Genomic DNA, 18,113 nt, shown 5'->3' on the forward strand with positions numbered 1-18,113 from the left:
ATGGGTTAACACGTATTTTTTTCCTGCTACTTGTACTAGTTCTTGATATCTTCTGGTCAAAGTTCCTTATCAGATACATGATTATTTGTATAGTTTTGAAAGTCATCTGTTCATTGATAAACAAAAAAAAGTGTGGCTCTCATTTCTCAAGGCAGTATGTAGTGAGATGCCCAGAGCAAATGATGGTACCCAGAGTGGGACAGAAATTATGCAAGGGTAATAAAAAGAAGAGAATCAGAAAAACCATTAATGAGTAGCCTGAAGGAAAGAAGAAAGTGCTCCCAAGGAGGCAAAAAAAAAAAAAAACCAGCAAAATAGAATTTTAGGAAGTGAGTCAGCATCAGGAACAGGAGCAGCAGAGAACGTTTAGTAAGATGCAGAGTGAAACATGTGGGTGATCAATTGAAGGCCACTGCTAGTCTTTGTCAAAGCTGTTCCAGTTATGGACTAGAGAGATGGCTTAGCGGTTAAGGGATTTGCCTGCAATGCCAAAGGATCCTGGTTCAATTTTCTAAGACCCACGTAAGCCAGATGCACAAGGGGGCACATGAGTTTGTTTGCAATGGCTGGAGGCCCTGGCATGCCCATTGTCTCCCTCCCTCTCTTTCTCCCTCTTTCCCTCTTTCAAATAAATAAATAAATAAATAAATAAATAAATAAATAAATAAATAAATAAATAAAATATATATATATATAATTATATATATATTTTATAGCTGTTCTAGTTACACGAAGACCACTTTGAAGGACTTAGGTGTGTCTGGGTGGGAAAAAAGAAGGCATGAAATGCAGATTCCATACTTACTACAAGTTTGCCCATAAAGAGATGCAAAGAGGGCTGGAGAGATGGCTTAGCCTTTAAGCACTTGCCTGTGAAGCCTAAGGACCCCGGTTCAAGGCTCGATTCCCTAGGACCCACGTTAGCCAGATGCACAAGGGGGTGGGCGCATCTGGTTCGTTTGCAGTGGCTGGAGGCCCTGGCATGCCCAGTCTCTCTGTCTGTCTCTGTCTCTCTGCCTCTTCCTCTGTCTGTCACTTTCAAATAAACAAATAAAAAAAGACAAAAATAATTTTAAAAAAAGAGATGCAAAGAAATTGGGGGTGAACTGAAAGTGAGAAAAACAGTTGGGGAAAGCTTAAGTATGCTTATCAAATGAGGGCGCAGAGAAATGTTGGAAATATAGGGCACAAATTACTTGGAGGCAGACTCTACTGCTGGTACGTGATCATGACAAACAAGGAGGAATGACCTTTTTCTCCTACCATAAAAGAGAGGAGGTCAGCATAGTGCTCAGCCAATCAGCATCATTTGTTCACTTTATTGCAACCCACAAGAGCTACCTTCAGCTGTGGTAATAAATACTGCTCAACAATAGACCCCTCCCCTCCAGGCTCTTGGAAGACCACACTTTCCAGTTCCCTCCATTTCCTCAGCCATGAGACTCTTCTAGCTAATGATTTGTGGAGAAACAATTCACTGTTAGACTTGGGCAGTGCAAATCCCATGTGAGGTTTAGCCTCTTCCCCCTTTGGTACTGAATGCTTGAGGAGACCTCAGGTGGAGATGGCAAACCATGACCATAGTGCTTCTTGGATTCCTGAAAGAGCCAGAGATGATTCTCTGGACTGCCACCCAGATCTCCATGGTTCTAGAGGAGATTGAGGAGTAATACATGTCTTCTTTAACTTTCCCGAATTTGATTTTCATTACCGTTACAAACTTAGTGTATCACAATTTAATTATAGCCCAAGGAAAAATCAACATGTTGGAGATAAAGAAAGAGCTGGATGATATAGTTTAGGGTAACAGAGTTACAGCTTAAAAATTCTAACTCAAACTGAGTGTAGCAGGGAAGAGATAAGTCAGCCTTTCATAGAGAATCTACCATTGCAGGGAGGTCCAAGGATGTTTGGTGGTGGTGATGGAATTTACGGCAGTGTGATTTAGGAATTATGACTACAAGTATGTTGCAGGATGATGTCAGGAAAGAGATAAAAGAAAGATTGAGTCAGAAAATCTATGTCTTTAGCAAAGATGGGAGAGTCACTAGGAATCTGTAAGATTATTGATAAGAAAAGGTAAAGGATAACCTCATCACGTTCGCATACACAGGGAGAGAAAGTTCTGGCTGATCTAGAAGAAAGTAGTTCTCAGCTTCAGAGCATTAAGAATGTAAGTATTAGAGAAATGGGACCTTAAGGAAAATGGTCTTTCATTTGAGATTTCATTTAAGACAAGACTATGGAAGATACAAGGAAATATATTTGCTTTAGATTGTAGACTGAAAGGGCAAAATTGAAACAAGAACTAAGCATCCAACTGAAAATATGCTTTGGTGACAGTTAATAACAAACTTGACACTGTACAAAATTGCATCCTTGACAAAGAAACAGACTTGAGAAACAATTCCAGAACATGTGGCAAATGAAAATCTCTGAGTAGAAAAAAACAAAAAACAAAAAACAAACCCCAAGATCTAACCTTTGGATAATAGATGTTTCAAAAGAACATTGTTGTTAATAACACACAAGGAAATTTATGTAAAACTCTCAGGGAAAGCTCAAAAATAACAGACTTTATTAACATTTCCACAAAGGAGTAGGGGATAAACATGCTGTCCTTCATCTGCACAAAGTCTACCACAAACTCTCTCAACTGAGGCAGGAAAAGTTAAGTTGGATGAGACAGTGTGAATGAATCCTGATGAGATGTCTCAAATAAAACAGGTAGCCTAATGAGAATGTTAAGATTCTGCATTTTTCACATAGCTAACTTGTATTTATGGTCAAATGGATATGATATTTTCAAGCTCTTAATTCCCACCTTAGAAGTTAATGCCATTTTGCTGGTAGACAATTAAAACATCACTTCTCTGCCTGTAGTCATGAAAAATCATCAATAAGGCTTCATGAAATAAATCATAAGAAAACTCACCCAAACTTCCTGCAGCTCTGTTCTTCTAGGTATAGATAAAGAAAAAAGGGACAATGAGGCAGTGGGCCAATATCTTATAGAAGGTACAATGACCAAGACTAGGGAAAACTGGCCCATCCCGGTCTCTGAGTCTACCTGCAGTCAGAGAGTTGATTCAAGTTCCTTCTCAGATCCTTACCATTCTTCCTGCATGCTAATATTTTCTCTGGGTTCTCACACATCCTCCAGGCCATTATAACCAATGAGATCAAAGATGGTTATTTCATCCTTATTACTCCTCCTTACCACTTCCCTCCTTGCCTTTCCCCCCTTCCTCCTTCTCTCCCCCTTTCCCTGCCTGCCTCTGCCTCTTTCTCCTTTCCTTTCCTCTTTTCTTTGTGTGTGCATGGGCACACATGTCATGGAGCATGCGGAGGTCAGAGGACAACCTCGAGGTATCTGTGCTCCACCTTCTTTGAGATGGGATCTTCTCACTGCCGGGCTTCAAACCTATTTCACACTAGCTGGCCAGAGCTTCAGATTCTCCTGGCACTGCTACTCACTGTCATAGGCGTGTTGGGATCACAAATGCATACAGCTCTCTGTATATGACTTTATAGGGGTGCTGGGTGGAGGTTTGGCAACAAGCATGTTTAACTACTGACCCATCTTCCCAGCCCCTCTTATTAATTTTCTAAGAAAAGTATAATTTTTTCAATATGATGTTCAAAAGCAATCCAGGAGTAGTTGGTGTGTTTTTGTTCATACATGTGAGGATTCAGATTAAAAAAAGAAAAAAAAACTTGTGAGGAAAACATTCCTTATCAATGACTATATCTTGATAATTGATGGGTAATGAATAATTTAAGCACACAAAAAGATTTTGTGTTTCCATGCACAAAAGTATTCTTCATTTTTAAACTATGCCTAACATTCGAAAAGGCTGGGAGAAACTTTTAATTTATTTGGAGATAAAATGGGTAGGTTTTGTTCTTGGCAAAATTAATGGAAAAAATCTAAGCAAAATATATATTTAGTAAAATATCAAGTTTTAACTGTAAAAAATAGCAAAATAATGCAAATAAGTGAATAAATAGATGAATTACAAGTAAACAAAATGTAATGGGCTTATATTTCTCCACAATGGTCATTATTAAAAAGGAATTTAAAATGATGGAATTTTGTGGTGAAAATGTTGTTACACAAAAATTGTGTATTTTTAATAATATATTTTATTTTTATTTATTTATTTGATAGAGAAAGAGGGGGAGAGAGAGAGGGAGGGAGAGAGAGAAAGAGAGAGAGAGAGAGAGAGAGAGAGAGAGAGAGAGAGAGAGGGAGAGAGAGAGAGAGAATGGGTGCTCCAGGGCCTCCAGCCACTGCAAATGAACTCCAGATGCATGTGCCCCCTTCTGCATCTGGCTAATGTGGGTCCTGGGCAATTGAACTTGGGTCCTTTGGCTTTGCAGACAAACACCTTAACTGCTAAGCCATCCCTCCAGCCCAAATTGTGTATTTTTTAAATGCCATTTTTTTTTTCCTGGGCTTGGGATTGAACCTATAGCCTTATGCACACTAGGTAAACAACCTCCATCTTCCCAGCCCTCTTTTTATTTTACATATATAAGATTTTCATGCAGATCTCATTAAGTTTCCTGGACTGACCTGGACTTTTAGTACTCCTGTATCAGCCTACCAAGTAGCTAGGATGATAAGCCCATGCCCCCTCACTCAGCATGAAGTGCAACTCAAAAAAATACATTTCTATTTTTATTGACAGAGAAAAAGCAGTGTGGGCGGGGGAGAGAGAGAGAGAAAGAGAGAGAGAGGGAGAGAGAGAGAGAGAATGGGCATGCTAGGACCTCCAGCCACTGCAAATGAACTTCAGAAATATGTGCCACCTTGTGCTCCTGGCTTATATGGGTCCTGGGGAATTGAACTGAGGTCTTTTAGCTTTGAAGGAAAGTGCCTTAACTGTTAAACCATCTCTCTAGCCCTAAGTGCTACTTTCAATATATACTACCAGTAGGGAAGTAGCTCAAGGAACCCAGTTTCTTGAAAAATATGGTCTTAGTTATACTGCCTAATGATTTACTGGGCCTATAATAATTGCATCATGCATGGCACATGAGATATAGTTATAAAACAATTTTAGTTTTGTTTTCTAGTGCACCCTTTACATTTAGAATTATCTCAGAGATCTAATTCCTCCCCTATTGTGGAATGATATAATAGGGAAGTTCACCTCCTCTGAGCCAAGTCTCAGTAAGAAAAATCATATAGTCAGTCTAAATCAAAACACAGTCTTAATTTCAAAGTCTGATATTCAGGGCTGCTTAATCATTTGAATTTGATATAAAATGGAAGCTCCTTTCTTCCTTCCTTTCTGCCATGGGCTCACCTGCCTCATCCAGGAAGCACACACTGGAGGAAGAATGCAGTCTCTACCCGCACTTCTTGGGCTCTTCTATTTGCCAAGCCATGGGGCTGTGCAAGAGAAAGGGGAAGAAAAACAGAGACAGAACACTTTTCCTTCTTGGGTCTAGCTTGACCACCGTCTGGCTATTATTTACAGCACCACAAACAGATAAGCACATAAAAATAAATTAAATAATCATAGTTTCATTATCTTCAATTCAAAGGCAGTTATCAAAATTGCTTAACAAGCATCAACTTTGGAATGGTAATCATCTCTGTGAACAAAGTGAGAGAGAAAAAAAGAACTTGTTTGGGTGTTCCTGTGAAATTCTGTCTTAGATGTAAAAAAGCAAATCAAGTGGCTGGAGACATGACTTAGTGGCTAAGTGCGAAGCCTGTGGAACCAGGTTCAATTTCCTGGTACTTATGTAATCCAAATGTACAAAGTGGTGCATAGGTCTGGAGTTCATTTGCAGTGGCTAAAGGCACTGGCATGCCCTTTCTTTCTTTCTCTTTTTCTTTCTTTCTTTCTTTCTTTCTTTCTTTCTTTCTTTCTTCTTTCTTTCTTTCTTTCTTTCTTTCTTTCTTTCTTTTATTCTTCTTTCCTTCCCTCCTTCCTTCATTCCTTTCTCTCTCTTTCTCTCTTGCTCCTTCTATCTGCCTCTCCCTCTTTCTCAAATAAATAAACAAAATATTTTTTAAAAAAGAAAAAAAATCAGTGTACATATGGCAAAAATTAATAAATATCAATTGTGGGTATGCTGTCTACGTGTTACATCATTACTTTCAGTATGTTTGAATATTTCATAACTTGTGGGAAAAAAATCTGAGTTTTGGTATCTTTTAACAATAGGTACGAGAATGTAGTCACACAACAGAGATAGAATCTAATTCCATTTCACACATAAACACAAAATTCCGTTGAATTTTAAATACAGACATGTTGGTAATTCAACTATAATAAAAATTAAGGTGATACTGGTTTGGTGTATTTACAGCTTTCCCAAGACTTTTTCTTCTTTGAGAATGCCCTTCATTTTGACACAAATGTTCATGGAATTTGTACTACAATAGAAAATGTCCCCATCAGTTCAACTATGTAGCAGTATGGCTATGACATATAGATTTGAGCAATCACAACATCTGTTTTCATATTACTAGTTGTAACCATCCTATCCATTCCATGTTAGTTAGTGTATTGTATTTATGTTTACAAAGCTTAAGTGTGAAAGCAGATGAATAGAAAGAAAGGCACGTCTTGACGGGGTGGGAAGCACTGATTTGGGCTGGTTCTCCATCTCAGCCCCTGCCCACCACAAACTCTTCAAGAAGTAAGACCACCCGGACAGAGAGAAGAGAGGGGAGATGGTTTAGCCAGGTGGTGATAGTTTCTGCTATCTGCCAGGTTTCCATTCTACAGTAGATCCCCAAGGGAACTTGGGAGAAGTGGATGATGGGTGAGGTTGGCTCCGAGGGCCTGTAAGGCGTACCATGCCCAGCAGAGGGAGCTACGTTGATAACCAAGGAGAGAGACTAGCTTGGATGCTATGAGGACTCGGTCCTGCGGAAGTAATGAAAGGAAACTGGCAGGGCAGGGCAGATGCAACATGAATGACGCCATCTTTAGTCTCATTCTGGCACGGTTTCCTTTGAACCTAGGTTTCTTCTTGTGGCTAGCTCCTTTTGTTTTCTGTCCCAATTTTCGCTCTATTTTCCGTTCTCAGTACACATAGGTCTTGGTCTCTTTTGCCCACTGGTGACATCTGAAATTTCCTTCTTTATAGTGCAGAGTAAATTTCAGTTAAAAATATTTGTTTATTTATTTATTTACTAAAAGAGAGCGAGAGAGAGGGAGAGAGAGAGAAGAGAGAGAGAGAGAACTGGGCATGCCAGGGCCTCCAAACTGACTCCCGATGCATGCATCACTTTGTGCCTCTGGCTTCTGTGGGTACTAGGGAATCAAACCTGGTACTTAAGTGTTGCAGACAAGCGCCTTATCCACTGAGCCATCTCTCCAGCCTACTCTCAGTTGTTAATCTGTCTTCTTACTTGTCATTCCAAATGTCATCTGGAGACAACTTCATGTCCATTGTCCAGGTTCATTAATAAGGTTACAAAAAATGAAAAACTGGTTTACCCACAGGTGACTTACCCTGCTCAAGGGAAAACGTCTTGTAAACTACTTTGGTGAGTGTAGTTTAAATGAATGTGAAGAAGGCCGCTTAAAGAGACTGTTTCTACATGGAATAACTCCATATTGTACTGACGCTAATGCTTTCAAAACTGACATGTAGATCAAACAAAGGTTTAGATGAACCAAATGTCAAACATTCGGCAAGACTTGTAAGAAGTTAGGTTAGAACTGATGTGGATACGTCCACCACCTCTGAGGAGAAATAGGACATTGTAATGTGAAGAAAACAAAAAAAAGAGAAAGAAAAATTGACTAAATTATTGTGACAATACTTAAGATTAATCAAAATAAAATGGCTTAAATCACATTATAACATAAACATCTTAACTTAATGAAGAGCTCATAAAAATGAAAACAATGCAGAAAAGACTCAGTCTATTACCAGATGACAATTTAGACAGTTAATCAAATAATAATAATAAAGTGTCAAATATTTACTAACTAAATAATTTTGTTTATTTTTTATAAAATATTTTATATTTATTTATTTATTAGACAGAGAAAGAGAGAGAATGGGCATGTCAGGGTCTCCAGCCACTGAAAATGAACTCCAAATGTCTGCGCCTCCTTGTGCATCTGGCTAACATGGGTCCTGGGGAATTCAGCCAGGGTACTTTGGCTTTGCAGGCAAACACCTTAAGCACTAAGCAATCCCTCCAGCTCCTAAATAATTTTAGACTATTCAAAATGAGATACTTTTTTTCTTCTCAGCTAGCACAAGTTTTTTTTTTTTTTTAATGTATAACATACTGGCTAGTGAGATAGCTACTTTTATATACTACTAGGAAAGATGTGAATATAACTTTGGACATCCATTCATAAAGACCTTTATTCTTCAGATGCTTCAGCTTAATGATTCTATTTGGGAGAATTTATTCCAAGGAAATAATACAAAAATTTATCCTCATGTATTCATTGTAACACCAGACTTTTGGGGGCAAAGACTTGCATCCAATTTAAGGGAAAAACTATTCTATAGAATATTATGTAGTTATTTTAAAATGATGTTTAAAGTGATAATATAATAACACAAATGCTTATAATAGCAAACTAAAGGGGAAATAAAACATAATATGTCTAACTTGGAAACTAGGGGTAACATTAAAATATAATGAGACATCTCTGTGTACCCACCAGACTGGTTAAAATTAAATAGACAAACAATATCATTTTTTCACTTATTTGTTTACTTAGATATAAATATATACTTATAAATATTGATGAATCTTGAATCTCCCCAGTATTTTCTGCCATCTTGATTTTTTAGGGAGAGGGTATACCATGTGGGGTGCACTGTGTGGGATCTTGTCTCTCTATTCTTCCTTCTATTCTTTATTGTGGCTACTACTCCACCATCTTGACAGGAGGACCCCTCAGCATATCAATTTTGATGGGGCTGGGGCGCAGTGAGAATCTTCCCACAGGGATTGTCAGAATATCAGACTTTCTGTCCTACAATTCCACTCATAGGTACAGAACCTGGAGAAACCCTTATGCATGAGTACTGGGGAGAGTCTTGCACAGTTGTCCATGGCAGTAGTGTTTGAAATAGCCTGAAATTGGGAATTCTCATCACCAGTAGAATGGGTACATTGTGGATATGTTATGCTAGAATAGGAGACAAAAGCAGGGTAGGGAGGCAAGATTCAACAAAACCAAATTTTATTGGAAAACCCCAGTGTCAATGAGACCTAATTCTCCATATTCCAAATAAAGAAATAAAACAGATTGACACCAAAATGAGCAAATGAGTGCTAAACATCACCATGTAATGTCAAAAGAAGTAGAACAAAAGCTGTGTGCTCACTATTCCATTTAAGGAAAGTTTACAAAACTAAATGGTCAAGTTTTAAGTTCTCTCTACAAGACTGAAATGACTGTGAAGAACTGATGGTCCAATCATAGCTCTAGCAGGATGAAGTTGTGATGGAGGAGAGAGCAGGAACATGGAGAGCTTTTCTAGTACTAGAAATATTTGATTTCTTGACCTGGGATAGGATCACATGGGTGGTGCTTTTACAATAGCTTCTGAAAATGAACACATGTGTTTTTTTTTATAGGTTGTGTAATGTATGTCACATGTTATAAGTTGAATAATACCCACATCATGCAAAACATAAACAAAAAGATATCTTGAAGTCCTAGTCTCAAACATCTCAATTTACAAATTTGATCCCTACACTGATTTGTTATGTTCTTGTATGAAGATGACCATTTCAAGATACAGGTGCACGGGAACAAGGCCATGTGATGATGGAGGCCAGGGTTGAAATAAGAATACAAGGAACACAAATGCTTATAATCACCAGAGACTGAGACAGAAGTTGAATCCGATTCTCTTTCAGAGCCCTCAGAAGGAACTGACCTTTCTGACAACTTAACTTTAGACTTCTAGTCTCCAGCACTGTGGGAGAATTGATATCTAATTTTTTTTAAGCGAAGAGAATGGGACAGGTACAGGGAAGGGGCACACCAGGTGCCCTAGCCCACACGAGCGCTCCCTTGTGCATCGGGCTCGCCTGCGTCCCAGGGATTGGAACCGGGGTCCTTTGGCTTCAGAGTCAAAGGCTCTAAACCGCTAAGCCATTTCCCGGTCTGATATCTAATATTTTAAGTTATCCACTGTGTGACACCGTATTATAGAAGTTCTTGCAAGTGAACACACTGTTTCTTCATTTAAAAATAGTTTGAAAGTTCCCCCAAATTTATATTTTTGATCTCTAATTTCTTGAATGAATCACAAAAATCTAAAATGAAAAAGTGTTATATATTATTTAGCAAAGTTACACTGAAATACACAATTTAAGTATAAAAATAAGATATTCTTTATCAGAAAAGGCAACTTTGCCATGTATCTAGTTGTATCAAAATGTCAAAGATCAATCGTAAATGTCCAAGTCCATTAGAAAGTAAAGGATGTGGTTTGTTCTAAGTAGGCCTGAGAAAATTTCATTGTGACCCTTTGATTCTCTCCCTTCCTGGAAATGCTCCAGTGCCTGAAGAGGCCCAGCACATGGCTTCTGGGAAGACCTGCTCATTCACTCCATTTCACTCTGGAGCAAAGAGCTGACCTGAATGGAGACCTCACTCAGAACCCTTCCAGGCCAGAATACTGATGAACACGGAAACTCTGATAAAGACAGGCTTTGCTTCAGTTCTGCTTCCTGCAAGCCAAACAGTCTCAGAGTCTACAAAGCGAGGTGTTCATGGAAGGGCTTCATACAGTATAGTCACCACTTGTATGGGAGCATTTCTTTTCTCAGGTATGTTTCCTGTAGTCAGGAGACACCACAGATAAGGCTAAGGAGGAACAATCCACAGGGTAAAGATATTTTAGATTTATCAAATTCAAGGGTATTTTTACTACTTGTGCTTTTCATATACCAAGTAATAGTAATTTTCCTGAAGAAAAATAATGAGATGGAAGATCACAGTAATAAGGGATCTAGAAATCCTGTCAGATTTCAAACCTTTGTCTTACTATTCACTAAGCTGGTATACTCTGGACAAATTGTTAACCAAAGTACAAATTTCTTCACCTGTAAAATTAGGCTAAAAACTGTCCTTACTGCAGAGTGGCTGGGAAGATTCAACATATAAAGGCTTTTTAGTTCAGAAAACTTCCCTGGTTGTTGCTTAGTTAATATTAGTTACTGACATGTAATAACAACAATAATTAATAATAATAATAATAATGTCTCTTCAGACTTATGTCTAAAGTAGCTATAAAAGTTTTTGGTTGAATTAATTAAAGAGTTGGCCCCTAAGGTTCATTTGGTTCACCCCATTAAAATAGGCAAAGAAGGAAAATTCCAGCTTCTCAAGTTGACCATTCTAATACTTAACATTTCTAATAGAAAAATAAAATTCACTTCAGTGCCCAGGTGTGCTAAATAAGTGGGTTGGATTAAGTAATTTCTAAGGGACTTTCCAAACACAAAAATATATTTCTAATGTCACTTTTCATCCACAAATCAAGCATGTTACAGTCTCTGTCTTTACGTTCTTTTGATGACTACTTTTCTATAATACCAGCTTTGACACTTTTTAATTAAAAATAGAACATTCAGGCTGGTTTGTATTAAAAAAAAAATCAGGCTTCCCTAATATTTAAAATTCAGCCAAAGTACTTGGCAATTTCCGTGCCACCAAAGTCTGCCCACATCCAACTTTTAGGTTCACTTGCGTGGAAAGATAGACATTGCTTTATGAAACCTTCAGAATAAGTTTAAAAAAATTTTTTTTGTTTATTTTTATTTATTTATTTGAGAGCGAGAGAGAAAGAGAAACACGGGGAGAGGGAGAGAGAGAATGGGTGCGCCAGGGCTTCCAGCCCCTGCAAACGAACTCCAGACGCGTGCGCCCCCTTGTGCATCTGGCTAACGTGGGTCCTGGGGAATCGAGCCTGGAACCGGGGTCCTTAGTCTTCATAGGCAAGCGCTTAACCACTAAGCCATCTCTCCAGCCCTCAAAATAAGTTTTAAAGCTACTTGCATGAGCCTCAAAGTTTTGGACAGAACCCTTATTTTTAATGGTGTTTGGAACTTTAATGATAAAAGTTATCTAGTTGCGGAAATCACTTTCTATTTCAAAATCCACCTGGGGTTGAAGGACTGAGGTGCAGCAGTGCCCCAACTTTCTGGAAGGAAGCCTTTATGCCTCTCTCATGGCAATTGCTGGCTGGCCAGGAGATGGCACTGCTGTCTCAAAGGCGTGACCTTCACAAGGTCGGTGCAGCGGGTATTTGGGTGAGGGGCGTGCCGGGCAGTCAGAGATAAGAGCGGGCTTGGGAGAAAGCGTCCTGTTTAAAATTTTGAGCAGGTCATAGAAAGAAAGAGAAACAAAACGATAAACATAGTTTAAAGAGTTGCTTGCCTCAATTTCCCTCTCCAGGCGCCAACGTGAACATGAAGACCAACAACCAGGATGAGGAGACACCCCTGCACACGGCCGCCCACTTCGGCCTCTCGGAGCTGGTGACCTTCTACGTGGAGAACGGGGCGGTCGTGGACAGCGTGAACGCCCACATGGAGACGCCGCTGGCCATCGCCGCGTCCTGGGCGCTCCGCTTCAAGGAGCAGCAGTACAGCCCGCAGCACCACTTCATCTGCCGCACGCTGCTGGACCACAAGGCTGAGGTCAACGCCCGCGACGATGACTTCAAGTCTCCTCTGCACAAGGCGGCCTGGAATTGCGACCACGTGCTCATGCATATGATGCTGGAGGCCGGCGCCGAGGCCAACCTCATGGATATCAACGGCTGTGCAGCCATCCAGTACGTGCTGAAGGTCACCTCCGTGCGACCTGCTGCCCAGCCCGAGATCTGCTACCAGCTGCTGTTGAACCATGGGGCTGCACGGATATACCCTCCCCAGTTCCACAAGGTGAGGGGCAGTGTCCCGAGTTCAGAAACAGTGGAGGCCTCTTCTCCAGTCTCCAAGAGTACTTGGACCAGTCACCTCTGATCGCTGTGTGACCCTCCATTTGCACATAGTACCTGAGTTATTTTGTCGCATTCCAAGTTTGTTTGAAATCTGGGTCCAAGAGCTAGGAATGAATGTCAGAGGGACAGAAATTCTTTTTTTTTTTTTTTTTTTTTTTTTTTTTTTTTTTTGTGTGTGTGTTTTTTTTGAAGTAGGGTCTCTGGCCCAGGCTGACCTGGGATTCACTATGGAATCTCAGGGTGGCCTCGAACTCACGGTGATCCTCCTACCTCTGCCTCCCGAGTGCTGGGATTAAAAGCGTGTGCCACCACGCCCAGCTACAGAAATTCTTTATGTACCCCAGTGGCTTCCTGGAGAACCGAAGTGAGTTTTTAGACAGGTGAATGACATGAGATAGTAACAGGTGGATCTCTAAGATCGACTGTTATCTAATCTAAAGATGACTCAACTTGTTTTGAAATGAGTGAGGTCAGAACCAGGAAAGGACAACTCAATTTCCAGTCTGATGAAAGCTAACAGCAAATGTTAGCAAACAATTAGGGACTAATCATGTTATTAACTATTATGAACTCAACACACTGTTATAAGCACTTTATATTTGCTGATTTTTTCCTACAGTAATACTAAAAGATATGCACTGTTGCCTCAGTTCCATAGGAGAGGCATGCGGCTTTTCCTGACATCGCCCGGTGGTGGAGAAGGCACTCAGCCATAGATAATTTGGTTCCAATCCTGCATGGTCTCCTTCTTTCCTCCTTCCTTCCTTCCTTCCTTCCTTTCTTCCTTCCTTTTGTAGGTTTTTTTTTTTGTTGGTTTTTTTTTTGTTTTTGTTTTTGTTTTGAAGGAGTATCTCACTCTAGCCAAGGCTGCCCTATAATTCACTTTGTAGTCTTAGGCTGGCTTTGAAGTTACAGTGATACTCCTACCTTCACACACTCATGCCTGGGAGAGAGAGGGAAAGGGCACACCAGGGCCTTCAGCTGCTGCAAACAAACTCCAGATGTATGCACCACTTTGTACATCTAGCTTTACATGGGTACTGGGGAATTGAACTCAGGCCATTAGGTTTTACAGACCTTAACTGCTGAGCCATCACTCCAGCCCATGCCTGGCCCTTTTTTGAATGAAATGGATAGAAATCTCTAATGGGCTGGCAGGGATCAGATGTTAACAACAATGATATGTCTAAGACAAGGGATCCATTCTCAACTAGCTTAGAATCATGTGCAAAACCAAAACTGAGAGGTCATTGAAATATGCCACAGTAAATGACAAGGCTGTGGAGTGTAGGATGTGCTAGGGACATGGGAAAGACAGAGGCTTACATGACCACATTTAGCTTTTTATGTGGTGCTAGGGATCAAACTCAGGTTTTCATTTTTGTATGACAAGTACTCTTATGTATTGAGCTATCTCAGTAGCCCCTTGCTTTTAATTTGTATCTCTGCTTTGCCATTTACAGTTCATTCATTGTAAACGTAGCCATACTACTCATGTCAAGAATAAACAAGCACAACATTTGGGATCACAATTGGGCCTTCCTGCTTACATAAGGAGAGACAATGTGACTGAATAGGTGACTTAAATTTCCTAAGGCTCAGTTTCTTCCCCTGTGAAATGGGTGGACTTGGCTTTTGTTCTTTGGTGATTGTGTCCAAGAAAGACCTTCCCCAGAAGGAAGTTAATCCTATTCAGAGCACAGCACACATCTCCCAAGCTCAAGGAAGGTGCCAGACATTTTAAAATTCTATCTCTTAGGACATTTTCAGTCCTTGTAGAGAATCCCTCAGTTTCTCACTGGGACCCTCTTGCTGTATTTATAAGTATCTTTCTCTTTGTTTCCTTCCTTCTTTTGAAAACCCCCACCCACACCTCACCAAGTTCTTACTCTTCACAGTGAGACTTCTAGACGTTAAGTAGAAATCTCTCCAGTACAGCTCAGTCCACAGAGCACACTTGGTATTTATACTCCTGGGGAGTCGAACCTAGTTCCTTTGGCTTTTCAGGCAAGCGCTTTAGCTGCTAAGCCATTTCTCCAGCCCAAGTAAAATGTTTGTTTGTTTGTTTGTTTGTTTTTAAACCTATCGGGAAGTCCTGTGAGCATGGGATGGTCCCAAGATCTTTCCCACAGAGGCAGCTCTCTGAGAAGTATTAGTGACGAGGACTGTTAATAATAGAGGCTGAGAGCTGGAGAGATGGCTTAGTGATTAAGGTGCTTGCCTGTGAAGTCTAAGGACCCATGTTCAACTCTCCAGGACCCACGTAAACCAGATGCACAAGGTGTAGCAAAAGTGCAAGGTTGCACATGCACACAAGATGGTGCATGCATCTGAAGTTCTTTTGCAGTGGCTGGAGACCTTGACATGCTAATTCTCTCTCTTTCTCTCTCTCATAAGTAAAATAAAAAGATTAGAGGCTGAGTAATTGTGTACACAAGTCCGCACTTGCCCATTTATTTGTTGTAAGTGTTTTGAAGAATTTTCTTAATCTCCCAGACTCCAGATTCCCTATCTGATCATTGCAGCTAATAGGATGGTCTTTTCAGGAATACGTGAGCAAGACGTGAGCAAGGCACACTGTGATACTCAACCACTCCCTGTGCTCCGCTTTACTGTTCCTGGCGCAGAGGGTCCCTCACCAGCCTGTATACGAGACATGCAGCCATGTGCCCCAGGCAACATAGGATGCTTGGGTAGCATTTTCTTAGTTTTACTAGCTTAGTTTTTCTAGCTTCCACTAGTTTGATGTCTGTGAAAAAGATTTAAGATAGAGCTGGCTACAAGTAGCTGGCTGGTACTGTAAACATTTTTGTTGCTACCTCCCAGAGTGTGTAAGAGAGCTGGTCCCCTTCCAAAGGAAAATGAAAGAAAAACTATTAGATTTACTATTCACACATAAGGAAGTGATTTAGAACCCTACTCCACAGCCCAGCTTTCCAAAGAGAAAGCCATCTTTACCACAAGCAAATGACTGACTCATTTATCCAGAAGACAAAGCGATTTGTTCTCTCATGGATGGGGAATTCAGTTTCCTTATTTACAAGGAACAAGGTCAGAGCTGAAGATGCTGTCTTCCCGATACAAGGCAAATTTGTAGAGGGTGTATTTCACTGAAAGTCAATGTATAAATTACATAAACGGGGGTTGGGGTGGAGAATGATAGGGTCTGCGATTGCTTTCCACGGCACAAAAGGACATTTGATTTTTTTTCTCTCCAAGTATAATTCAGAAGGAAGTGACACCCTGGGGAGCCAGCATTGGGATTTCTTGCAGGGCAAAAAGGCATTTTTCTAGGAGAGGGGAAAGTATTGTGTGTCTTTGTGGGGAGATAAGTGTGATTTCTGCCTTTGAATGCTGTATGTAAATCCCACGTACAAGCAGCTCCCTTGATGATTAAATATCTTCTTGCACAAAAAAATACTGCTACAGAGCGTCTGAGCTACCTGTAGGAGAGTCTACTGAAGGGGTGTGTACAAGTGGCACTCAGGTTGGAAAAGTGGCAGGTAGACTTATCTTGAATTTGTTTTTGAATATGTCCTATTTATGCTTTTGGGGGCAAGATGATGAGAGGTCATATCTAAAACACTCTTTAGTTATCATTGTTGTAGAAAGAGCCTTTTCTTTCTTTTTTTAAAAGATATTATTTACTTATTTATATTTTTATTTAGTTATTTTTTAATGTATAATTTTAATATTGACAACTTCTCCAGACAATAAACGATGATAATTCCCTTCCCTCCCCCTCTTCCCCCTTCACAACTCTGCTCTCCATTATATCCCCTCCCTCTCTCCATTAGTCTCTCCTTTATTTTGATGTCATCATCTGAGGGTCTTGTGAAGGTATTGCTAGGCATTATGAAGTCATGAATACTGAGACCAATTTCTGTCTGGACAGTTGCATTGTAAGGAGTGGTAGCCTTCCTTTGGCTCTTACATTCTTCCTGTCACCATTTCTGCAATGGGCCCTGAGCCTTGGAGGGTGTGGTGGAGATGTTTCAGTACTTGACACTCCATTGTCCCTTCTTCGCAGCACTATGTTGTCTTTTGGGTCATCCTAGTGGTCGCTGCCATATGAAAAGAGAAGCTTCTCTAACCAAAAGGGATAGTAGCATTAATATGTGAATATGAACATTATGTGTAGTGTTTCTAGGACCATTTGGTGAGAATACTATATGCATTTAGCCAGACAAGAGCAAACTTTATACCCCTAAGACTCATGACCACCCCTGCCATAGGCTTTTGATTAGGTTTTTAGTACCAGGCATGTATTCCCTTCCATACATTGGACATTGGGCCTCCAGTCCAATTAGAGAGCAATTGGTTTCCCATAGAGCAGACATGCCACTATTGCACTCATCCAGTCACTTGGCCTGCCTGGCCAATCTCGAGGCTTCCAGTGTCCACTGTTTTTGCCACTGATGACTTCTGTCTTCCATAAAGCTGCATACAGTGCAGGTTTTTCCAGCTTTCAGGTGGCTGGTCTATAAGGAGGAGATTTTCATCTTAGTTCCAGCTTGATTTCTCAGTGACCTTGCCAACCAGGCATGTGAGGTCTTCAGCAATAGAGTCTTACTATCTGTTTCTCATGGGAAACCAAGGGCCTTGGCAAAAGCCTGTAATGTTTTGGAGGCAATAGGGACCTCCCTGGCCATCAACTCGCTGGAAGGTATCCCATCCCTGGCACTGAAAATTTTCTAGTAACAATCTGTGGTTTCTGGATGTACCATTATCCAAAAATTAGGTTTTGATATGTTTTATTCAGAATATCTTGAATTTTAATTGACCCTCCCCCAACCCTTCTTTTATTCAATTTCTTCCCCTGGCCTCAGATCATTCTACTTCCTATAATCTGTTCTTCTACTTACATATATACAATATCATCCCTTAAGTCTCTCCTTCTCCTCCCTCCCTTATAGCCTTTTTCTAGCTTACTGGCCTCTACTACCAATTTTTGGTTCCTGCTCACTCACAAGTCTATACATTCTATACATTTGTGGCTAGGATCCACATATGAGAGAGAACATGTGACATTGGCTTTCTGGGCCAGGGACCTCCCTTAATATAATCCTTTCCAGATCCATCATTACCCTGCAAATTTCATAATTTTATTTTTCTGTATGGCTGAATAGAACCCTATTATATAA

The 18,113-nt window shown here is 40.3% G+C and overlaps 1 protein-coding gene across 1 annotated transcript in view; it reads left to right on the top strand.

Moving 5' to 3' along the window:
* Nucleotides 1–18,113, top strand: part of Asb4 (ankyrin repeat and SOCS box containing 4) — a 68,960-nt gene that overhangs the window by 30,422 nt on the left and 20,425 nt on the right. Inside the window, exon 3 of the mRNA XM_004656207.2 lies at nt 12,420–12,910. Within this exon, the coding sequence (XP_004656264.1) occupies nt 12,420–12,910 (491 nt within the window). The remainder of the gene's footprint in view (nt 1–12,419; nt 12,911–18,113) is intronic.

The sequence above is a fragment of the Jaculus jaculus genome, chromosome 10, assembly GCF_020740685.1.
Source record: "Jaculus jaculus isolate mJacJac1 chromosome 10, mJacJac1.mat.Y.cur, whole genome shotgun sequence".
Classification (NCBI taxonomy): domain Eukaryota; kingdom Metazoa; phylum Chordata; class Mammalia; order Rodentia; family Dipodidae; genus Jaculus; species Jaculus jaculus.